This window comes from Ictalurus punctatus, chromosome 1 (genome assembly GCF_001660625.3).
Source record: "Ictalurus punctatus breed USDA103 chromosome 1, Coco_2.0, whole genome shotgun sequence".
NCBI classification, from domain to species: Eukaryota; Metazoa; Chordata; class Actinopteri; order Siluriformes; family Ictaluridae; genus Ictalurus; species Ictalurus punctatus.
In genome coordinates, this window is record NC_030416.2 from 20,904,707 (window position 1) to 20,930,588 (window position 25,882).

The 25,882-nt window shown below is 38.9% G+C and overlaps 1 protein-coding gene across 1 annotated transcript in view; it reads left to right on the forward strand.

The window, feature by feature from the left end:
• Positions 1 to 2,051: 2,051 nt before the first annotated feature.
• The window catches only part of grik3 (glutamate ionotropic receptor kainate type subunit 3), a 144,734-nt gene continuing 120,903 nt past the window's right edge, over positions 2,052 to 25,882 (forward strand). Inside the window, exon 1 of the mRNA XM_047157198.2 lies at positions 2,052 to 2,805. Coding sequence (XP_047013154.1) covers positions 2,607 to 2,805 — 199 coding nt within the window. The 5' untranslated portion in view covers positions 2,052 to 2,606. The remainder of the gene's footprint in view (positions 2,806 to 25,882) is intronic.

Genomic DNA, 25,882 nt, shown 5'->3' on the forward strand with positions numbered 1-25,882 from the left:
AACTCCTGGGCTTTGACCAGATACAGTAGGTCCAAAACATTTAGTTTGTCACCAGGTTGAAAAATGCTGTTAAAATGTACAGTTTACATTGTGGCCATTTTCGGTGACAGCACAATTCTGTAATCCTTACATAGCAACATAGCATGGACCACACTGTACCAAGTGAATAGCTGAATCTGCAATGCTAATTCAGCATGAAAGCATGTCTGTACTATTGCTGATTATTGCGTTACAAGAAACTCACTGTTGTTATGATCATCAATCTTGTCTCTCACAAGCAGATGGCCACATGGAGGCTGAGAACTACAAATGGTGGTACGAATACTATTCCAAACGCTTCATGACAGTAATAAAGTGCATGTGTCATGGATAAAAATAAATACACTTATCATTCTGTTTCACTGTATGGATGGCTCCGCTAGCAACACACCACAGAGGCAATGGGAAGCTGAAGAATGGAGTGATGGTATGCTCTCTCTAGGTGATCATGCTTATGTGTCATTCACTGTGAGTTTTTGATGGCTTCACATAAAGGGTGAAGAATGGGTAGATAAATAGGCACTAAGCAGTTCTGTGGACCTAATCTACTAGCTGTGACACAGACTGATTATCTCATCGAAAGATTGTGAGCACTTTGCCTGTATACAGCTCTGTCCTCCACAGTATAGCTCTGTCCTCCACAGCAAAGCTAATAATAATTAGCACATTTACCTCGCACCTCCAGGGTTGGGTGTTTGATTCCCGCCTCTGCCCTGTGAGCACAGCGTTTGCATGGACTCCCGGTGCTTCTCTGGTTTCCTCTGGGTACCCCAGTTTCCTCCCCCAGTGCAAAGACACGCATTGTAGGCTGATTGGCATCCCTAAATTGTCCGTAGTGTGTGAGTGTATGTGCTATTGTGCCCTGCGTGGGTCGTCACCCCATCCAGTGTGTCCTCAGCCTAATGCCCTGAGTCCCCTGGGATAGGCTCCTGGCTCCCCTCGACCCTGTGTAGGATAACCAGTACGAAAAATTGATGTATAATAATAATAAAAATTAATTCATTTACACCAACTTCTTTATCTTGGTCAGGGTCACAGTGGACCCTTTGCCAATAATGGGAACACTGGCAGTGAGGCAGGAATACACCCTGAATGAGGTGCCAGTCCTATTACTAATACTACTACTACTACTACTACTACTAATAATAATAATAGTAATAATAATGTGTTTACCTAGCATGTTTGCCTCACACCTCCATGGCTAGGGGTTTGCTTCCATCGTCCGCCCTGTGTGAGGAGTTTGCATGTTCGACCCTTGCTTCAGGGGTTTCCTCCGGGTACTTCGGTGTCCACTCCCATTCCAAAGACATGCATTGAAGGCTGATTGTCCGTAGTGTGTGAATGGGCGTGTGTGTATGAGTGTGTGTGTGTGTGTGTGTGTGTGTGTGTGTGCAATTGTACCCAGCGTTTGGTTGGTACCCCATCCACGGTATCCCCTGCATTGGGTACCAAGTCCTCTGGGATAGGCTCCAGGCTCCCCATGACCCTGCGTAGTGTAAGCGGTACAGAAAATAGTCTGTCTGACAATAACCACATTTACACAACTTACTGACTTGTCACAGCCTTTTGTCCCCTACTATGTTTTAACTCTCATAATGTACGATCTTTCAAATACAAATACACTTAAGCACTTCGTTAGCAGAACAGGAATGATATAAGAATGACTCGAGTATTCTTAATAAAGGTCCCTGAAACGATCACTAAACGAGCTTAAAAAGCTAGTAATGCAGATTGCTGCAGTGAGCACAAAAAACTCTTTGGGTTTGTTTTTCTAAATAGATTAAAACAGTACGAGACGTGCACGAGGATATTGTGATTGTTTGCTTAATTATATCTCTTAGCAGTTTCACCAAATGAAGTACTTGTACATTTAAATATTTTAAACCTCTTTTTTTATCTGTCCATTGGGGTTTGTTGTGGCACTTACTCTTTGTGCGTAATGACGCAGCAGCCGGAGCTGGCGCGCGCGTGAGTGAGAGAGAGCGCGAGCGAGCGAGAGAGAGAGACACAGAGAGAGAGAGAGAGAGAGAGAGAGTGTTTTTCTCTAAAAAGTTGTGTTTCGTCGGAAGGAGCAATAAAATACTTTAGGCACTTACAAATTCAAAATGTAATATCGTGCAAAGAGGATTTCGGTTGTTGATCCCGAGTTTCTTGAGCCACTCTCAAGTCCAGTGTAAGCACCGCTCACCAGTTCAGCTGTGCACGTAAACGGATCTTGATGCGTACACAAGGAGAAAGTTCTGTCGTTTTGCTGACACCACCGAGAGAATTTTGTGTAGTGTATGCGCAGTCCCCTTTCACGTTGGCGCGCTACTCCAGCCCAGTTGTTGCGGCGCGGTCGGAGGCGCTCAGCGGGAGGAGGAGGAGGAGATCCGGAGAGTCGAGCGCGCAGCCTAACTAACTAACTAACTAACTAACCGCTAACGGGCGCGTGGAGAGCGCTGATCTGATCTGATCTGCTCTGAGAAACGAGTTGTGTCGGGACTTGCGCGTCAAGCAGAAGGTGGAAGAAATGTCCTGTGCAGTACAATGAGAGCCAGTTGGTCGCGAGCAAGAGAAGTCCTCTCATGAGACCCACCAGAGCAATTTTGATGAGCGATTCCGAGACGTCTGTGGATTCCCTAAAGAGTGGATCGCACGCGCTGAGAAGCATGAGAGATCCGTGGCGCTTGCCCCGGAGCGCCGTGTTGGAATACTGGACAGCGGTTATGGTGTGCCTTGTTTGGATTCAGTGTTCTTGCGGGATGCCGCATGTCATACGGATAGGTAAGATTACCAAAAGCATTATTAATGGACACTGTCTCGTGCGCAGAGTTGATGTTATTTCGGGGTGGGGGGAAACATGCTTTATCTAAACCCAGTGTTAGAATATATAGTTAATTAATTTAGGCAATTCTTAACACGTAACTGCCCCCGCTGGTAAAATGGAGCGAATGTTAAACATGCTTCGTTGATTGACCTGTTAAAGAACTGGAACAAAATGGATATGAGTGCAGACTGCGGGAATTATATAGCCGGTGAAGTATTATTCTGAAATATTGCTTTAAGTTGTATAGAGCTCTATAACGACCATAAATTAACAGTTGCAAGTCATTTTAGATAAGGGCTCCGACAAATGCTGTAAATGTAAATATAAATATTAATATAAGTGAATGCGTGGTCAGTTAAAATCCTCGCTCAAATCAGAATATAGCTTAGGTTCGAACAAAACAACAACAACAACAACAACAAAACAGCATAAACAGCACAATGTTTCCTTATTAACAAGTTCAATTCTACAAAGTTAGGAGCATCTCATACCACCTTAAACGCACATCTAAATATACTTTTGGGTTTGGGAAGACTTGCATCTTGAATTGTTGGGAGAAAAGCAGCCCCGAATAAAAAAAAAAAAGATATAAAAAAGGTGAAATTTGCCGTTTCGGGAATGATGTGTGTGCAGATTTGACTCAGGGCAGCTCGGCAAACACTGGAAGCTTCAAATACACTTAACACATGAAAACCACATACACTCTCTTTCTACTTAATACATGGGAAATACTCTGTCTTTTCATCTAGACCTAACATGTAGGATAAGGCTATTAACATCGTCTTTACATTACACATGAAAACCACACACACACACACACACACACACACACACACACACACACACACACACACACACAGGTTACACACATAGGTTACATTTATTTTTCCCTTGCTAAACACATCACTTTGCTTTAATGTTGTTATACATTTTTGGCAATAAGATATTTTACCATATATTACATATGTCCTATTGTGTATTTAGACTGATGTAACTAAAATCTTTTTAAATGTTTAATGTGTATCTTGTTTATTTGTAATTACTGAACAAATAGCGAGACTCCATTTGTAGTTGACAGACTTTCGTAACCAACCCATAACCCATATATTTTCAGCATTTCAATTTCTGAGATTCGTGAGCGATTTGTGTGGCTGGTGGTTGTTTTCTATGGGAATAACGTATGCTATTATGATGAAGATTTGGATTTCTGTCCCAGCTCACATCTGTAGTCTTTTGTGCTTGCAAATGTGAAAACAGAGCCAATTTATCAGCAGCTGCTATAGCAGCAGAGTCTGGAGGATATAACAGAATCTGACAGCTTTTGTGTTTCAAATGACATCAAGTTGAAGCAAATCTAGCTTGAAATGAAATTTTACTGCTCTAGTCTTTCTCTGGCTCACTTTTGTAAGTTAACACACACTACACATATGTCCATACACACGCAAACAATTGTGACGATGCAGCCGTCATTCTTTGTATTCTCTGTATTTGTGTTCATCAGTAATTTTACCATCTGGGCGTGTTTTGTATCTGCGGAATGTGCAAGTCTTTTATTGTGAGAGCATGTGTGTTTGTGTTGAAAATATATATTTTTAAGCTATACATGATATTCTAGCCTATATGTTTACATGCCTTGAACATATTCCACAAGAAAGGGTCACCATGTATGTGTATATATATATATATATATATATATATATATATATATATATATATATATATATATATATATATATATATATATATAATTTTTATTTTTGTGAACAAAATTATTCAAAGCTAAATGCTTTAAACTGAGCTTTAAAGCCTTTATGTTCAGGCCACTAGATGGCTCTCTTTGAATTATTGCTTAGGTGAAAGATTTTCCTTAGTTTTCCTTAAAGCCCTGTAAAAAGACAAGTGAAATTCATTAACGTGGGTGCTGTCCAGAGAGGGAGGAGGGATGGGCCTGTGTCTCCCCATGAGGTAGCCTAAGCACATCTACACCATCTGTGTAATGGTGGGCATCCAAGGTGGAGTCGCTTCCACTGATTTCACTGTTTTTACAATGTACCTCTTGGAGGCCAGATGGCCAGTCAGTCTCACTCTGCAAGACTGTAAATGCCTGGAGATGGACCAATTCCCCTGCATTTCTGGGTTATCTGCGCCATTGCCCTCTTTCTATTTAAGCCAAGCGGAATGTGTTTTTCAAAAGGACAATGTTTTGGCCAATGCTACTATGCAGATCATGATGAATGCATGAGGAAGAATTTGGCAGAATGGTTGTTCTTTGGGCTGATTTTTTTGACCATTGTAATGCAGCACTGAATTTAATTGTCACCTCACATCACACATAAAAAAACACATAATAACTCTCTTACATAAAATTGTAGATAATTATATTTTTTTAAAGATACCCAACATATTTGTGAATTCTAATTAGATAAAAAAATACATTTCAAATACATTTTATAAGGTCTAAAGATTAAATATATTAATGAAATTTATCAACATCTAAATATCTCAATAAATCCTATCTTTTAATCTTATCTCCATAGCTGAAATCATTTAAACTAATGAAATAAGATGTCTCCATAAATCCTAACTGTTGTTCTTAAGCACTGTAAATTGCACATTTGCCATTCTCTCATCTTCAGTATATTCAGACGATGGATGAAAATAATTTATGGCCTCTTGCTCTCATTCTATTTCTGAATGAAGGAATTCAGTGCCAGACAAGGATTTATTGGATAATCAATTGCTTTATCTACCTAATACTTCTAGTGCTTCATCACTGCCAGTTAATCAATCCGGATCATGATTTTATGTCACGTTTGTTTCACTTGCTCCTTTGTTCAGAGCAACAGTTGGATTTCTTGTATTAATTTTGCCCTCATTTTACTTCCATTTTATTTCCTTTTCTCTTGGACTTTGCTGATCGTACAGTGATTTTTAAAATGATATCAGCACACTAACTACATTATTGGTATTGTAGAACAGGCATGACATTCTGTAAATGGATATTTATGTATAGCACTACTTTAGGTATGGATATGGTTGTATTTATACAAACACTTAGGCGTGCTGAAATATTCTGAGAAATGTTTGATTTTTACCGTCAGATACACCTTATCGCTGTGCAAAATATATTGGGAGAAGAAGGAGACAGTGCTCTGTGTAATACCTGTAAAAACGGAGTACATGAATGAAAAAGTGTATTCAGCAGTTATAGTTTCTAAGGAACAATTTTGTATGAATATGCTTTGAAAATTCAGTAGACTAGAGGTGCTGAAAACATATTCTATTATGAATAAATATATCAATAAATAATAATAATAAATTGTCTCTACAAAATGTGCGGTATCCTAAAAGAGGAAATACATGGTGAAATTTTGACCGTTTCATATAAAAGTCTAAAAATGAAAGGCTCTTTAATTAGACTCAAATTATTGTTACTATTGTTATTATTTTTTTTTTTATATATATCAGCCATAATCATGTTTCTGCCATTTTGAAGTATTACCTCTAGAAATGATTACCTTAAAAAACTCAATTCTCAATACTGTAATAAACAAATATAGGACTATAGGTTCTAATACATATGAATTAGTAGTTTAAAACCTCTTGGCAGAAAAGGGTTTCCTTCTATTTTGATGAGTGGCATGACGGCGCATATGCTTCACTGACAAGTTGACAGCTGTCAGTGTTAGGTGACTGTTATTCAGACTGAGATTACCGTAACTGTTGCATTCTACATGAGGTCTTTTCTCCTTAGTGGATTATGTGCCAATATTCAGGCGTGTTGAGCTAACACTGAGCACAAGAAAAATGTGTTTAAATATTTTTAGTCCTAGCAAAAATGAGCAGTAGCAGTTACTGTTGATAGTCAAACCTCCCACATCCCTAAGACACATGTGTGTATCAGCAGTAATATAATAAACAGTAGGTTAGACAGTATTTATAATGACAGTATTTATAAAGTATTTATAATTATATAGATATAATATTTCTTTTCAGTGGTATGACTAGTAGGTAGGGTGCAAGGTGACTTAATAGTTAGCACGTTCGCCTCAAACCTCCAGGGTTGGGGGTTCGATTCCCACCGCTGCGCTGTGTGTCTACGGAGTTTGCATGTTCTCCCTGTGCTGCGGGGGTTGGATTGGCACCCCATCCAGGGTATACCCCGCCTTGTGCCTGATGCTCCCTGGGATAGGCTCCAGGTTCCCTGTGACCAGTAGGATAAGTGTTATAGAAAATGGATGAATGGATGGATAGACTAGAAAGTTAGTTGATATTTGTTTAATTTTCATTTCTATATAGAATATTTTTTATATTTATTTTTACATTCATATTCACGTCTATTGCTGCATGGCATTGACACTAGACTATTTTAATTCCTGTTGAATATGGGATAATATTTACTTAGGGTATTTTAAGCACTTCATTAAATAAATATGTCATTTTGAGCCTCTCTGAATCAGTGAGTCTTACTTTAAACCCAAGGATATGGACTGAGTTCCTGCAGTAAGTATAAAACACGCGAAGAAAGACATCCATTCATAAAGAGGCTGACAACAACATGTGGGACATCATAAGTTATATCAAATTAAGAAGGGCATCAATTCTTGAATGGACAATGGGTATTTTATTTTCATCTAAATTTAATTTGTGAGCTGACAGAAGCAGGAGTGTGATGAGTCCTCAAGGCAGAATCAGGATCTGGGTACAGATCACTGCTGAACACTGGCCAGCACTCAGGCACTCTGATGCATGCTATTCAGGTCTTTGTTATCTCTATTTGGTGAAGCACCTTACATACAGCTGAGATGGAGAGCAGTGCTCAGACTGGAGTTTGTGCACACACACACACACACACACACACACACACACACACACACACACACACACACACACACACTTTCTCTCTCTCTCTCTCTCTCTCCCTCCACAAGTATTGCTATTAATTCATGATAGACAACATATGTTTTTATTGTTCTTTTGGAATTCATACACCCACATGCTCTCTCTCTCTCTCTCTCTCTCTCTCTCTCTCTCTCACACACACACACACACACATATATATATACACACACACACCGGTGATTGTAATACATGTAATAATAATAGTATACACAAACCAGTGTAATGCCTTACATACAGGGGCTGATTATGTTCTACTCCTCCACAAAATGTCTTAAAATATTCCAAAGTATATGTCTTAAGAGTAATTAAATACCTATTAGTCCAAGGAGGTAATGTTTCTATTACCTGATTACAATGTCAGTGTAATAATGAAGCAGACATATTCACTAGGCAGGAATGATCTAGTACCAGATTTGACAGTTAACAGTACTTTCGATGACAGCAGTTGTTTTTACAGCTAAACTTAAATCACAAGTTTTTATCTTGCATATCTTGTGCAAATAGGTTTACCTGGAACATAATGGATAATTATATATTATAAGGATCAGTGTACGATGGCCAACAGGGAGAGGCATTAAAATAAAAGGCGATTCGAAAACACTGAGATAATCCACTGACACAGTGGGCCTTTACCCGCACTGCAAGCCATGAACTGTTCTCAGAGCAGATGGTGTTTTCATATCACGCTACAAAGTGTGTGCTCCACAGAACAAGGTCAGTTGGGAACATATGCTCTTAGTAATTAAATAAATAATATGCAAGTGAACCTTGTAGTGACTCAACCGTGGATAGTGTTGGAGCAACAAAGATGAAAACCCAGCATTTGGAGGTATGTGAACCTGTGGAGCTCCATTTGTCTCATGCTGGGAAGTTGGGGTTGTGTGGGGGAATCCAACAAAGTGTCTGTGTGATGGAATTGGATAATATTGTGCTGTTCCTATTTTATACTACCTGCTTGTCTCTGGAGATGGCATGCCATTACAGCTCGATGTGTGCCCTTCTAGATTTGACAGCTCAGGGAAAATTTCTGGGTTGTCAATGTACTTGCTCTCTCTTGCTCTCTCTGTCTCTCTCTTTTCCCATTTCTTACACACATGCTGTCTTCTTTTGTGGCAGGTGCTGCAGTAGCAGACAGAATCAAATTTCATGTTCTCCCCATTTGTCTTTATTACGAGCCAGTGTCTCTCCCATCTGACACTAGAGTGGCCTGGCTACTGCTTGGAAAATCAAATACAATTAAAGCATCCAAACAGGAAAAAAAAATGCTGCTGTCTGATTTCTTTAATGGTTACCAGTTACACCAGTATGCACAGGCAGTGTCAAAGACACAGGCGAATATTGTTGTCCTATTTCTCAGAAATACAGTGAGTAAAACAACACCACTTTAGCAATAAATAAACACAAACACACTTATACCCACACATACAAACATGGAGTAAATATTCACCATAGCTTGGCCTGTGAAAAGTCATGAAAAGGAGAAGACTCTAGCCAGATGAAGCTGCTGAGCCTCTTATTTAGTTTGTTAATTAGCTCAAACCTTTTGATCCCAATTTTGAAAACCTGCCACATTGCTGTGCTAGCCTCTTTTGTGTGTTGTGCCTAGCAAGATAAAGTGGAACCTTTCTCCCCCCTTGCCTTTCAACTGGTGGTATTCAAGGCTTCCCGTGTTTATCCTCCCCTCCCCATGCACACACACTCACATCCACAATGAGAAGTGCCTTATCCATCTCCAGACATGGCCAACATCTGCAGAAACCAGTGTTACAATGCAGCTCGGTTGTTGCTGTGGTAATACAATAGCAGACCTTTTCCTCCTGCTTAATCAGGCTATGACATAAAGTAAATGTTCTGCACTTATATAGTGCTTTTTAACCTTAGTGGGCCTATAAAGTGCTTTACCCTGTTTCTCAGTCACCCATTCACACATACACACAGTCATAGGCACTAGCTTGCCATTGGGAGCAACTTGGGGTTCAGCATTTTGCCCAAGGACACCTCGGCATGTGTATGCATCTGGACCAGGAATCGAACTGCTCACCCTACGATTAGTAGACAACCCACTCTAACACCTGAACCACAGCCGCCCCCGGATTCATTAGTCATTTTTAAGTCCATATTTAACAGAGTGTGTTAAATAGAGTGTGTTTGAGGATGTAGATCAGTTTACACTGACCTTTTTAGTATCAGTTTACACTGACCTTTTTAGTATCAGACTGGACCATTATGGACCATGCTATCTTTAGGAAAAACAATTGCCTGGTATATTCATAACTCTGTTCTTTTTTTACACTACCCGGGACAAGACTGACGTTTTTGGATTAAGCTCTAGCTAAAACCTAGCCACCTTACTAAGAATGAAAAGTACATGGGACTTTATATGTAAGGTCTTGTCCTAATTGTTTTCAAAATGATCGTGTGAGATGTAGGAAGTTATTACACTCACCAGTGCAATTGCTCTTGACGAAGGCTTTGGAGGTCAGCGACCACATTTGGAATAGCCTTCAGATTCTCTGGAACAGCACTTTTCTCTACGCTTTATGTCATTGTCCTTTTTGAGAGCCTGTAAGTGATGTGGAAACTTGCCAGTCTGTGACTCATCGACTCAGTGCAATATAACCTCTGTGCTTATCAGGATACACCACATGAATCCCCTGTTTGTAAAGCTTGGCATCAGCTGTCAACTGTGATCAAATGTGATATATATTTTAATGCAAGAAAGCATCAGGCCAGAATCTCAAGTGAAATGACGAAACATGTTTAATAACAATCTGTTGCTTTAATTGTTGAAGTCTGGGCATTTGTTTGTTAGGTGAAATCTGTTTTAGGCTCAGATTTTTAGTGATGAAGCCATAAAGTTGTTATTACTCTCACATGTTCTTGTTTGACCCAGTGAGTTGTATAGTAGTTTATTTAAAAGGCTGTTGAAGCACTATGAATCTCATAACCAGTATAATTTATTTAATCACTAGATTGTCATCATTAAAATGATCTAGATTTCATTGCTGGCTCAGCATTACTCCCTATGTGATATGATGCATACAGGGCCATAGACAAGTGTTTGTTAGTAAGCAGTGGCAAGTTATAGAGGAGGAGCAGGGTCACGTCAATACTTGTTTGAATACACTGAGGCACAGACTGACTGGATATAAAATACTGTTGACATTGGTAGAGAGTTTTGGAGGTAGACATGTATAAAACCAACTATGCACAATATACTCTTATTCTTCTGTAAGGAATCTTAAAGGTTATAAAGAACAGTAAAATTAACCTTATTGTATGACACCTTTTGAGCATGTTTTCTGGCCTGTCATCCATCTAGGTTTTTAGTGAGTCTGTTTTCATATTGCTCTCTCGTACCCCGCCAAGAGCATAAATAATAAATTGGTAGTTGAAGGATCACCAATACAGAAATAAGTCAAGTGTGGATATTCATCCATGTGAATAAAAGCTTCAATTCCAAAAGTTATAGTAACCAGTTATGCTTCATTCTACCAATGCATAGCTGCAAATAAATCTGTGTACACTAAGTAGGGGTGATATTGGAAAATATTAATTAGATTTAGAATTAATTATCTTGCTACTAATTGACATTGAACACATTTGTGAGATCATGCAAGTTGCATGAATAATCTGTTGCTAAGCAGTGTGTATTTTGCAGTTTAATATATTTATATGCAGTTTTAGAAAAAGAAAACACCCTAAAGGGTTGTCCCTATTGGATGAACCTTTAATAATGGTTCTATGTAGAACCATCCAACAAAAAGGAGGTATGTCCATAACAGATGACAGCTTCCTCACTGCCTTGCTGTCTATGCTCTCTCATAAGGTTGTGTCCCAGAAAGCAGTGCTCTGGTAGCTATGATGGTACCTGCAAGAAAACATTTTGGGACACCCCTTGAAGGCAACATATGTCAGGATGATGCCAAGACACCAACATATTCTATCACTCTCTAACCCCGAATGTCTGTTGTGGAAAAGCACACATGAAAAATCTATGACTACACCATCTATTGCTCATCAAAAATAAACTCTTTAACAAACTTGACAAGTCAAAACAATTACAATATACACATACACACACCCACCCACACACACACACACACACACACCCACACACACACACACACATTATATATATATATATATATATATATATATACACAGTATCTCACAAAAGTGAGTACACGCCTCACATTTTTGTAAATATTTGATTATATCTTTTCATGTGACAACACTGAAGAAATGACACTTTGCTATAATGTAAATTAGTGAGTGTACAGCTTGTATAACAGTGTAAATTTGATGTCCCCTCAAAATAACTCAACACAGCCATTAATGTCTAAGTCGCTGGCAACAAAAGTGAGTACACCCCTAAGTGAAAATGTCCAAATTGTGCCCAAAGTGTCAATATTTTGTGTGGCCACCATTATTTTCCAGCACTACCTTAACCCTCTTGGGCATGGAGTTCACCAGAGCTTCACAGGTTGCCACTGGAGTCCTCTTCCACTCCTCCATGACAACATCACGGAGCTGGTGGATGTTAGAGACCTTATGCTCCTCCACTTTCCGTTTGAGGATGCCCCACAGATGCTCAATAGGGTTTAGGTCTAGAGACATGCTTGGCCAGTCCATCACCTTCACCCTCAGCTTCTTTAGCAAGGCAGTGGCCCTCTTGTGTGTTTGGGGTCATTATCATGCTGGAATAGTGCATACTGATTATGCTCTGCTTCAGTATGTCACAGTACATGTTGGCATTCATGGTTCCCTCAATGAACTGTAGCTCCCCTGTGCTGGCAGCACTCATGCAGCCCCAGACCATGACAATTCCACCACCATGCTTGACTGTAGGGAAGACACACTTGTCTTTGCACTCCTCACCTGGTTGACGCCACACATGCTTGACACCATCTGAACCAAATAAGTTTATCTTGGTCTCATCAGACCACAGGACATGGTTCCAGTAATCCATGTCCTTAGTCTGCTTGTCTTCAGCAAATTGTTTGCGGGCTTTCTTGTGCATCATCTTTTGAAGAGGCTTCCTTCTGGGACGACAGCCATGCAGAGCAATTTGATGCAGTGTGAGCGTATGGTCTCAGCACTGACAGGCTGACCCCCACCCCTTCAACCTCTGCAGCAATGCTGGCAGCACTCATACATCAATTTCCCAAACAGAACCTTTGGATATGACTCTGAGCGTGTGCACTCAATTTCTTTGGTGGACCATGGCGAGGCCTGTTCTGAGTGGAACCTGTCCTGTTAAACCGCTGTATGGTCTTGGCCACCGTGCTGCAGCTCAGTGTCAGGGTCTTGGCAATCTTCTTATAGCCTAGGCCATCTTTATGTAGAGCAACAATTCTTTTTTTTTCAGATCCTCAGAGAGTTTTTCACCATGAGGTGCCATGTTGAACCAGTATGAGGGAGTGTGAGAGCGATGACACCAAATTTAACACACCTGCTCCCCATTCACACCTGAGACCTTGTAACACTAACAAGTCACATGACACCGGGGAGGGAAAATGGCTAATTGGGCCCAATTTGGACATTTTCACTTAGGGGTGTACTCACTTTTGTTGCCAGCGGTTTAGACATTAATGGCTGTGTGTTGAGTTATTTTGAGGGGACAGCAAATTTACACTGTTACACAAGCTGTACACTCACTACTTTACATTGCAGCAAAGTGTCATTTCTTCAGTGTTGTCACATGAAAAAATATAATCAAATATTTACAAAAATGTGAGGGGTGTACTCACTTATATACATTATACACATACCAGACCTGTGTCCCTAAATATTCCATGCAGTATTTGGAGGTGTGTCAGTCTGGCTAATACAGTAGATTTTGTTATATGTAGGACAGCAAGGGTACTTTTGTTTGCGCCCTTTAAAAATTGGCCAGGGGAACATACCTCAGTAGGAGGGATCCAAACATTCAATTTGGACATGACACAATGACTTCTGGCATTCTGTTACGCTTCTGACACACAAATGTTTTCCTTAAATAAAAGGCTCAAGTAGAACCCTTTAATAAAGCTAAACTGATTACCAAAAACCCTTGAGACAGACTATTTTTTTGGATGTAAATTTGTTTCTGTGCTTAACACAGCAGAAGCATGCAGCTGGGGAACAATATTTTGTAATGACAATTGTGCTAGCTAGCTTCCACCTCAGATGGTAGTGAGTGGCACTTGAGTTAGTATGCATTCAAGGAGTATACAAGTATACAAGCATTCATTAAATGAATGGAATGAAATGTCTTCTGTAATTAGGTGGAAGTATTGTTGGAACCAGTAGTGGTTGGGGTGGTTTTTTTGTGGCATCTTCTGGCGGACCAGTAATGAGAGGGAACAGAAAAAAAGGAAGCTTGGGGATATACGATAATGATATATGGTGATTCAGTTGATTACTCTGATGGGCACATGTAATGGGGCATGAGTTTCCTTGGTTGACAACCATAACCGGTCACCTGTTTCAAAAGTGGGAGTCTCAGAATAGTGTCTGTGACTTAATTCCTGCTTGACTTAACTTTCAAAGGCAGATCTGTGATAAAGTCGACCATAATATGGGACCGTCAGCATTGTGGGACTGTGAGTTCACCAGTTGGGCATGTGTTTTAAATCTTAGCTTGGGCACACAGATTTTTGTAAACTTCTAAATGTCTTGTATGATGGACTCCCAAACAATATTTTGTGGCGAGAAGTTGATAGGTCTTGGAGACCCACGGGATGTCCAGTGGTAATGGAACTAAGTGCTCAGGTTATACATCCTGAAAATTGGACATTATAGCTTGTTTGAATGACAGTGGACAGAAGCAGTTTGATGTTGGAAGTCCCAGACGATTTGGCAGGCAGTATCCACTCTTATGCCAGTGATGAAGCAGGATTCTGGCAAAATGATGTCATTTGTGTTTTTAGTTTTGTTGGGAATATGCATGACAGGACATCTGCTGTAACATTTTTGGAACCTGGATGACATGAAGTTGTAAAATTGAATGTAGTGAACAATAGAGCCCATCGTTTTGTGCCCAGTCATTTGGTTGTTTGAAATGATTAATGTTTTTGTAGTCAGGGTGGACTAAACCTGTGATGTTCAGCTCCCACTAGCCAACTCTACTCAACACTTCTCCTCCAGTGCTAGTTTGCTATTTTACCCAAAATTGATTAATAAATCTCTGAGATTGTTAATTTCCTTATGGTTATGGTATTTTCTTTAAAATAATGTCTCAGTCATGTTGTAATAGCAATGGTTATTCATAAATTCTTTCCATCTACTAAAACATACTAATGTGGCTTATGCTTTCAATATGAAAATTATTAATCAGTTAATGAATCTGTTAACGAACCAAAAACCTGGCATTTCCAGTTTTGCTCCAGGGTTCTGTTTAAATCTGATACTACACTGTATTTTTTACGTTAGTAGAATTCAAAGCTGAAGTAGTAACAGCATGTGATGTGCTCCTATGTTAACAATTGCTTGTCTATCATTCATTTTCAGTTAGGGATTATGGGCAGTAGCAAGTGGGTTCAACCCAAGAAACAAAAAGTAAAAAAAAAAAAAAAAAAAAACCTTTCAGGGCTGGCTTTGGCCAACATTTCTCACATTTGACATCATTGCTACAGAAGCAAAGAGGAGTCTGGGATGTAGAGCTTCACAATTAATCGAATATTGATTTCGATTACGATTTTGACTGCCCACGATTAAATGAACATGATCAACTGTGATATTGACATTTAAAGTTCATCCTCCGCTCATAGAAAACTCTGCTGCATATCAAATCAAGTGCTTCCAAAACTTACAGCCAGTCACCATAGAGTGACGCAGGGATGGCATCATTTTTATGCCAAAACCCGGAAAAGAGTTAGCATTTTAGCCTTTCCGGTTCAATCCCAAAGTCAGTGGGTTTTTTGAATGGTATTTTGGTTATAACCCTGAAATAAGGTCTGTGGTGAACACAAGCTCAAAATATTTTCACGTTTTATTCTATGACATAAAATACAACAGTAAAACCCCACTCATGATTTTTTTTAAAGCTTTTATGTGTTTTGAAAAAGGCAGTTGCTAACTGTCACGTAATGAGGGTTTAGGACAGATGCAAGTGCAGATAAGAACTTTATTGAAGGGAGGCATACAAATCCAAAATGTGAGACAATAGCTTGGTCAAAAACAAGCAAAGTTCAGGCGATCGGCAAACGGGCATAAAAAAGACTAAACAAGAATCAAACAATGAGGTCGAGAATAAGATAAAAAATATGAAATGTGTAACTATGAGCAAATGCTTGGTACAAGGAAAACTCAACCAATACTTCACGTTGAACAATGAGACTCGAGGGGTTTAAATGACAAACTTAATTAAGGGTAAACACAAAACAGCTGAGATTAATGATGACACATAAGGGAACAAACAATGACAATACAGGGGCAGAGACAGGACAGAAATCATAACAAATGCACATGTAGAAAGTGAACAAAGTCAGTGTCACTAAAAGAGCGCACTGCTCTCTCCAGTTCTTGCGCAAGGGGAAATCATTACACTAACAAGTTGCAAACTGGTTCAGGTATGCTGTGCACAATTCCCCCCAAAAATGTGAATGAAGATTCATCCACAGAGTAAATCCGTATTATGTAAAATGTTTTAAATCAAGTTATAAAAGTTGACGGAAGCTCGGTGATGGTGACATTGAAGTCGAGAGACCGTGGTGTAGTTTGTTTATAGCATATGGTTAGCTGTTTATTTATAATCTATACCCATTCACTACTAGCTCTCACAGCTACCAACTATAGCACAGATGCTTCATCTAAAACGTGAACCCAGCCACCAATTTTTTTTTTTTAACTGCTGCTAATGCTGTGTCACAGGGCATCTGAACAGAATGCTATCTGCCCACTTTCGTATACATGAGCTAACAAATGCCTGCTACTGGCTAGTGGTGCTGTAAGTGACAGGTGTGAGAGAGTATGCCATCCCTTTCACTCAGAGAGCACAGCCGATTTTGCTCTTCTGCTCTCTATAGCTTGCTATAATTGGCCATAAGGACAAACGGAGCCCCACAGACAGGTTGCATTACTCCAAAAATCCAAATATTGCCATTCCAAATACTCGTACACCCCTGGTGTTTATTCTATACATTCTATGATGTATTTTTACACAATTGTTTTTCTATTGACTCAATCGTGCTGAATGCTCGAAGAAATGTACTGCATCTGTAGTTTCACCCACCTTTTATTTACAGGCCAATTATATTGTTTTCACTATACAGTGAAGACATTTGGATTTCGTCACGATTGTGATACCTTCACCCCTGCCCTGTGAAGGTTGTTCGTTATGTCACTAACTGTACTTTTGGGGTATTTCTTCACAGCTCTCACAATTTTGTTCCATGTCTGGTTGTTAGTACAACAGTGGTTTCTTTCTTTTTCAGGACATTCCAAATTGTTATACTGGCTATGCCTAATGCTTGTGCCATGACTCTGATAGATTTTCCCTCTTTTTTCAGCTTCTAAATGGCTTGCTTTTCTCCCATAGACAGCTCTATGGTCTTTATGTTGGTTTATCCTTTTTAACAACAAATGCAGTCTTCACTTATGAAACCTAGGGCTCAAACCAAGAGTAGACATTCAGAATTATTAATATTTCAAACAACCAATATAACAGGGCACCTTGGTAGCAAGGAACACCTATCAGTCACATGTTACAATATTTTTGATCACTTGAAAAAATGGGTGGGTTCAAACAAAAGGTGCCATGTTCTAAGTTGTTTAGCACATCTAGATGTAGATATGAGGAAATGAAAGCTGAAATTCTGATATATCATTGCATATTCATCTTTTGATTTGAAACCCAAATGTCTTCAATGTACAGCGAAAACAATAGAATTGGCTTTGCTGTTCCAATACTTTTGGAGAGAACTATATAACATTAATTGTCCATTCACACATCAGTTAAACAATATTTTAGCCATTTTTCTCATCAATATTTTGTTGTCATTTCAAAACGGATTTAAAAACCATGTACATGATGCATAGCATATTTATTCATAAGAGCAAGCAAGTAAAATGTCAGAGGTAGTGCTATTCAGTGTTGAGTCATTTATGTTTGAGGCAAGACTTTCTAACTGAAGCCTCTGGTGAATTGATTTCCTTAATATACTTCTCAATAAAAAAAGGAAGACGCTTCATTCAGACTGCAAAGTGTTTCAGTAACAACGGCAGTGCTAGAAAATTATTATGCACACTCAATAGTAAACAGATCTAAAATCATGCAGAATCATGTGGGATGTTGGGCATTATTACACTACAGGTACTTGATTTGGGGAAAAATAAATGAAGTCAACTGATTGAACAACTTGAAATGGAGCTGTGATTAAAAAGCATGACACACGTCAAGGCCAGAGGACAATCAGTGAGCCTTTGTCCCGTTTTCCCTGCCGGTAATGACATTTAGGATGCTCTGCGCATAAGAATAAGTGAAAGGGCTGGTGGCTGCTGTTCCATAGAGATAACTGGAGCCATGCAATGAGCGTGTGCTGGATGGTGCCTATTAAAGGCCAAGAGCCAAGAACTCTAGTCACTGTCAGGCTTTACAAAGAACAACTCGTGAAGATATTATCCTTATTATGGGCCATCCTGACCAGTGTGATTGAATGAAATAGGGGTAGCCAGGCTGTTTCATAAAGTCAGCAAGTCTGACTCTTTCTAATGCCTAGAGATGCTATATACAGGCTTTCTTTTCTTGTCGCTTCAACTGCCCTTCTCTTCTTCCTGCTCCAAAACCCCTACTCTCATCATTTTTGTAATGTGCCCCTCTGCACTTTTGTTAAAGAACTTGTCTTTGTAGAGAATTCTTCCATGAAGCAGACCTCATCCTGTCAGATTGCAAATTTGATCCCATTCAGCCTGTGCACATTATAGTAATCCCCACTGGCACACAATGGCCCATTCCCTACCAATCTAACCCCAACCCATGTTTCATCTCTCAGGATTATACTATTTGTATTTCAATAATAACAACCAATTTATGTGCCATTTGTTTCCTTTCTGTTTCTTATTTTGTGAATAATGTCTATAGAAAGTGCTGTTTGACAAGAAGTTAAAATTTCAAATAAATGTGAATTAGAAGTTCATTTTCTAAAAATAAACAATTCTCTTCAAAAACAATGACACTAATCATTACAATACCCTGTAATTTTGGAAAATACCATTCTTCTTCCCTTAGACCTTTTGAATGGTTCTATAATTATCTTGCAGGCTTGATTAGTTGGCTGCGAAAATGGGTGGTGATTGCCTTTCGCAAGTCTGGATAAAGCTGAGTATTTTTCTCTCAAATGCAGCTCTCATCTCACAGTTGATTAGCTGTGAGGCTCTGCCAGTACAGACTGACATCTTATCTGAGGAACTAAACTACACCTGACAAAAGGCTCCATGATTAGAAAGCTTGTTCTCTTCTCACAGTCAGATGGGTTGCGTAGTATATCATTTTGTGAATCCACGCTGTACTGCACTCATGCTGCACCCCACTGATTTTTTTTTTCCTCTACAAGATCCTATAACATCATCCTGAAAGTTGAATGTGGCAATTATCAAATAATCTTTGTATTTTTATTCAAAATTATGGAGGTCTGGGGGACAACAATCCAAGATGATAGAAACATCCTGGTTAGTTAATTAAATAAACTCACCTCCTATGATGTATATTATGATTTGTTTGTGAAATGTATAAGGCTAGTGCGTATATTTCAAGATTGGCACAGACTCACTGCTTCCAGGTTCCAGATTTGATTCAGAGCTTGGGTTACTGTTTATCTGGAGTTTTGCATGTTCTCATGTGGTTTTCCTCTGGGTCCACAGAGGACTCTAAATTTTCCCCAGGTTTGAATGAGTGTGTGTATTGATGTTACAGTTACATTTATATAGCACTTTTCTAGACGCTCAAAACACTTTAAAAAGTATGGGGGGAAATCTCCTCAACCACCACTAGTGTGCAGCATCCACCTGGATGATGCGACAGCAGCTATAGTGCACCAGAATGCCCACAACATACCAGCTATTAGTGGAGAGGAGAGAGTGATTTAGCCAATACAGAGATGGGGATTATTAGGGGCCCATGATAGAGAAGGGCCAATAGGGGAATTTCGGCAGGACACTGGGGTATACCCCTACTCTTTTACAATAAGTGTTCTGGTGTCATGATTTTTAATGACAATAGAGAATTAGGATCTCAGTTTAACGTCTCATCTGAAAGACAGTTCTGTTTTTACAGTATAGTGTCCCAGTCACTATACCGGGGCATTAGGCCCCACACAGAGCACAGGGAGAGAACCCCCTGTTGGCCTCACTAATACCACTTCAGGCAGCAACTTTAGTTTTCCCCAGGAGGTCTCCCATCCAGGTACTGGCTCAAACCTGCTTAGCATGTGTGTGCAGAGTCCCCTGCAATGGACTGGCTTCCTGTCCAAGGTGTATTCCTGCCTTGCACCCAATGTTTCAGGCACAGGAACAGTGGGTGTATCCACTGTGACCTTGACCAGGATAAAGTGGTTATTGAAGCTGAATGAATACATAGTTAGCTAAATAAATTCTCTTCCTATCATTTACAATGGGGGAAATAAGTATTGAACACAGCAACATTTTTTTTCAGTAAATATATTTCCAATGAGACTCATTCGTTCACATGAAATTTTCACCAGACTTTGGTATTAACTCAGGAAATCCACACATATAAAGAAATCCAAACATTAAAGCCCATAAATTAAATTATGTGTAATAAAGAGGAATGACACAGGAAAAACGTACTGAACACACTAACTGAAATTTATTTAATACTTAGGGGAGAAGCCTTTGTTTGTAATGACAGCTTCAAGACACTTCCTGTATGAAGAAATTAATCGGCTACAATATTCAGGTGTGATTTTGGCCCATTGTTCCAAACATATTGTCTTTAAATCTTGTTCAATTGAATTCAAGTCAGGTGATTAACTGGGTCAGTCTAACACCTTGATTTTTTTTCTCTGAAACCAAGTGAGTTTCCTTTGCCGTATGCTTTGGATGGTTGCCCTGCTGGAAGGTCCACCAACGTCTCATTTTCATCATCCTGGTGGATGGCAGCAGATTCTTCTCAAGAATCTCCTGGTGAAGGGCTCCATTCATCATTCCTTCAATTATGTGAAGTCTGTCAGTACCATACGATTTAAAAACAGCCCCACATCATGATGCTTCCACCTCCAAACTTCACTGTTGGTATAGTGTTTTTAGGGTGATGTGCAGTGCCATTTCTTCTCCAAACATGGTATGTAGTATGACAGCCAAAAAGTTAAATTTTGGTCTCGTCTGACGAGACTACACTCTCCCAGTATTTTATAAGCTTGTTCAAATGAATTGTATAAAACTTTTAAAAAAAGACATGCCTTTTCTTTAGTAATGGACTCTTGCAGGGTGAGCGTGAGCAGTGGAGTGCATTGCCTACTGTTTTCTCTATGACAATGGTACCTGCTGCCTCCAAGTGTTTCTGGAGCGTTTTCCGAGTGGTTCTTGGCTCTTGGGCTTCTCTTCTGACTATTTTTCTGACTCCCTGGTCAGAAATCTTGCAAGGAGCTCCTGTGCATGGCAGGTTGATAATGGAGTGATGTTGTTTCCACTTGCAGGTAATGGTCCCAGTGGTGCTTACTGGAAGATTCAGAAGTTTTGAAGTAGGTCTGTATCAGATTCGATCAATACATTTCGCAAGAATAAGGTTATGAAGGTCTTGGGAGAGCGCTTTGTTTTTACCCATCATGAGATGTTTTTTGTGTGACACCTTGGTAATGAAAAGCCATTTTATAGACCATTCATTTCCTAACCCAGCTGATATTAATTTGCACAGATAGGAGGTATAATTACTTTCTAACTATTTACGGATTTAAGCTGGTTCCTTGTCTTACCTTGCCTTGGAGAACTGCTTTTTCTTAGCATGTTCAATACTTTTTTCCTGTGTCATTCCACTTTCTTACACATAACTTTATTTATGGACTTTAATGTTGTGAATTCTTTATATTTGCAGATTTCTTGAGTTAATACTGATGTCTCGTGAAAATTTCATGTGAATAACCACATTGGAAATATATTTACTGAAAAAATGTTGACGCGTTCAATACTTATTTCCCTCCACTGTAAGTCATGATTTGATTTCCAAGTTTATCAGGCTACGATTTTAGTGAATAGCATTAGCAATAAAAAACAAACTGAATGAAGACCTAAATATAAAACAATGACTGATGATCAACGAATGCACACATCAAGTGTGAAAAATTGGTTATTTTATTGTTTAATATAAACCAGTATCGTTTCATTACATATACTGTGTATTTGAGCTCAGCTCATCTGAGTAGGGTGTTTTTATTTCCTTTTTGTGCCAAGAATTTCATCACCTAGAATTGTCCTATGAACTCTGAGAGACAGCGATGTCAGGTTATTATTTATCTAATGCAAGAATAGATAAATGCTAGTTCTCTACCTGGATGTCACACATTTCATGTTGCCAGAGATGTGTGTAGAAAATGGAGCCACTGTAATGTCATTTTTAGCAAGAAAGTTTGAATAGAACATGTGTTATAGCATTCATAATCATTTTGTTGAAAGACATGATTGAAAGTATGAGAATGTGGAAATTCACAGAAAGTCATAGAATGGTGTCTTTATTATTTAGGACATTATCTTCTTTGAGAACCCAGTAAATTAAGTTTTATTTCATTCATTTCATCAAGTAATATATACATTTAAGCTTTAACACTACCGATGGCTGGGCAAATTACTCACAAGGTGTGATATACCCCCCCCCCCCCTTTATTTTTGATCAATTAAATCTTAATATTTTCAAGAAATAGAAAATATATATTTAGTAAGAAATAAACTGGATAAAATGTGGCTTTCCTCCAAGCTCTCATTTGGCTTAGTCTGAAAGGCACTTATCCATGCCATTGCTAAGACAACCCCTTCATCATCCATTTTCTAAATTCTAGAAAAAGGTTTCTGTTTAGCATGCTCCATCATGGTTAAGTCTGTGCAGGGATTGGGATGCAAACATAAGCTACCCCTTTGTTTTTGCAGTATCGCCACTAAAAAAAGTGTCCTTGATTTTCTCAAAATGACTCTGTCCCTGGATGTGGGCAATTGCTTTAACCAGCTGCCAGCTTTTATATATTTCTCCTGCCTAAATGAAGTGCTGACTATAGCCACAGGCACAATCCTATTCAGTGGAAAAAGTAGTCGCATTTTTATCCCAAAAATGTCATCAGAGTTGCCCTTTGGATAAACACTAACAGAGTGTCTCTGTGGATCCATCCTCTAATGTTTTTTTTTCTCTTTTTTTCTTATTTTTTTACTTTCACACATTCCCTTTTGATAATTCTCTCATTTCAGAGGATGAGCTTTCTTTATTCATTTCAATGTTCATTCTTCTCCAACAATCTTCTTGTTCTCTATCTGTAGCACATTTGTATGAGACTGTTTTGTTGCAGATTTTTCTATACAAGCCCAGAGAAAATTTCCACCCTTTTAGTAACTTCTGCCTCTGCAGCATTTCTTCAGAGAGAAAGCTACAAAGTGACAATGCTGAATTTGTATAATCAAACTGGCTAGTGGAGTCTGTGCTGTGTCTGGTGATAGACCCATGCAACTGGAAGAGTGGACAGGCAGAGGGAAAATAAATCCCTGATCGCAATCTGCACTGCATTTACATAAGAAGTGGAAGTCTGTTACAGAAGAGTGACTTGCAGTAACATTACACGTTTGCTCAGTGGAAAGCGGCCGAGGGTTTTTGCTCTGATGGAGTAAGGGAGCCGGTAAGAAAACATTGTCAAAGGCTCATGAAAAGTGTTGTAAACAGAGAAAAGCAGACGGGTAACATTAGTGCCCAGGTGTGTGTGTGTATGTGTGTGTGTATTGAGATTAGACTGCTGTAACACTTTGAATTATCTGTGCAGATTGCACATTTTTGAGCACATGTAGAGAATTGGACACAGTGAAGAGGTAAGCATTATATGTCCACGCTTGTGTGTGTGTGTGTATGTGTGTGTGTGTGTGTGTGTGTGTGTGTGTGTGGCATCTGTCTTGGTGGAGACCTGATGTCCACACAAGGATAAGGATTTCTGACTTATGACCTTGTGGGGACATTTCACTGGAAAAATTATATAATATGTACCACTTTCATGAATCAATTATGAAATCCTGATCAAGGATTTTTTTTTTCTCAGTGTGTTTTTACTCTTTAGGCATAAAAAAAATGTTTCCACTCTAGTGGCTGTTATGCAGTTATTCTATTTGACACCCTCGGTAAATATGAGCAAAGAAGGCTGTGAAAAGTTGTTTTAACTTTTTGATATCTTGTTTTGTTCAAAATATTCACAAACATACTCTGCTCAAATACATACATATGTATATGTATGTATTTATTTGTTAAATATAGGTGTACAACAATTATTGGCACCCCATGAATTCATATGAGAAAAATCTATTTGAAGTATATTCCTATTGATATATATTTTAGTACACCTGGGTAACTGGGAACTGGAAATTGTTCAACCATGACTTCCTGATTCACAGGGGTATAAATATGACATAACACCATAGGCCAAATTCCCTTAGTCACTCATAACAATGGGTAAGACCAAGGAATATAGCTGTGATGTGTGGCAAAAGGTTGTTGAGCTTCACAAAATTGGAAGTGGCTATAATAAAATAGCACAAGCATTGAAAATGCCAATTTCCAATATCAGGGCAATAATTAAGAAGTTCCAGTTAACTGGAAATGTTATGAATCAACCTGGAAGAGGATATGTGTCTGTATTGTCTTAATGCACTGTGAAGAGGATGGTTCGAGTGGCTAAAAATCCCTAAGGTTCACAGCTGTATAACTGAAGTTATTTGTGTCTTGGGGTCAGAAAGTGTCCAAAACTACAATCACCTACATCACCACAAGTTGTTTGGAAGGGTGTCAAGAAAAAAAGTATCTACTCTCATCCAAAAACAAACTCAAGTGTCTTCAGTTTGCCAGACACTAATGGAACTTCAAATGGGATCGGGTTCTATGGTCAGATGAAACCAAAATAGAGCTTTTTGGCAATAAACAGCAGAGGTGGTTTTGGGTGCACACAGAGAAGTAGACATATGGAAAAGTACTTCATGCCCAGGATTAAATATGGTGGTGTAAACATTGAATATTTTTTTTTTATGTTTTGGGGCTGTTTTTTCTGCCAGAGGACATCCTGGACATTTTGTTAGGATACATGGCATCATCAACTCTATCAAAGATCAACAGATATTAAATGAAAACCTTACCGCCTTTGCCAGAAAGCTTAAAATGGGCTGTGGTTGGATCCTCCAGCAGGACAATGATCCAAAATATACATCAAAATCAACAGAAAAATGGTTTACTGAACACAAAATCAAGGTCCTGCAGTGGCCATCCCAGTCCCCTGACTTGACACCCATAGAAAACCTGTGGGGTGAACTGAAGAGGAGAATCCACCAGCGTGGACCTCGAAATTTGAATGATCTGGAGAGATTCTGTATGGAGGAATGGTCTCAGATCCCTTGCCACGTATTCTCCAACCTCATCAGGTGTTATAGGAGAAGACTCAGAGTTGTTATATTGGCAAATTGAGGTAGCACAAAGTATTGACTAAAAGGATGCCAATAATTGTTGCACACCTATATTTAACAAAGATATTTGTTTTTGGATAAACCTGTGTTTTGTTTGTAATTGTTTGATATCCATGAGAGCAGAGTATTTTTGTGAATTTTTTTTAACAAAATATCAAAAGTTTAAACAATAAGGAAAATATTTCACAGCCATCTTTGCTCATATTTACCAAGGGTGCCAAAATTAGTGGAGGGCACTGTATATACTGTATTGTGCAAAAGTCTTATCACCCTAGTTTTTTTAGTACAAACTTTTTATAGATTTTTATTTGATGACTTCTACATTATTGTTTTAGTACAAAAACTTTAGATTTCCAAACATTAGTTTTCCAAAACAAAATTAAATGTTATGCAAAAATGTTTGTATGTCAGTAAAGAAAGAAGTGGTAAGTGGTAAGTGACTTTTCAGACAAAAACATAATGATGGCTGCTGGATTTTGCTGCAAAAATAAAAAGCAAGTG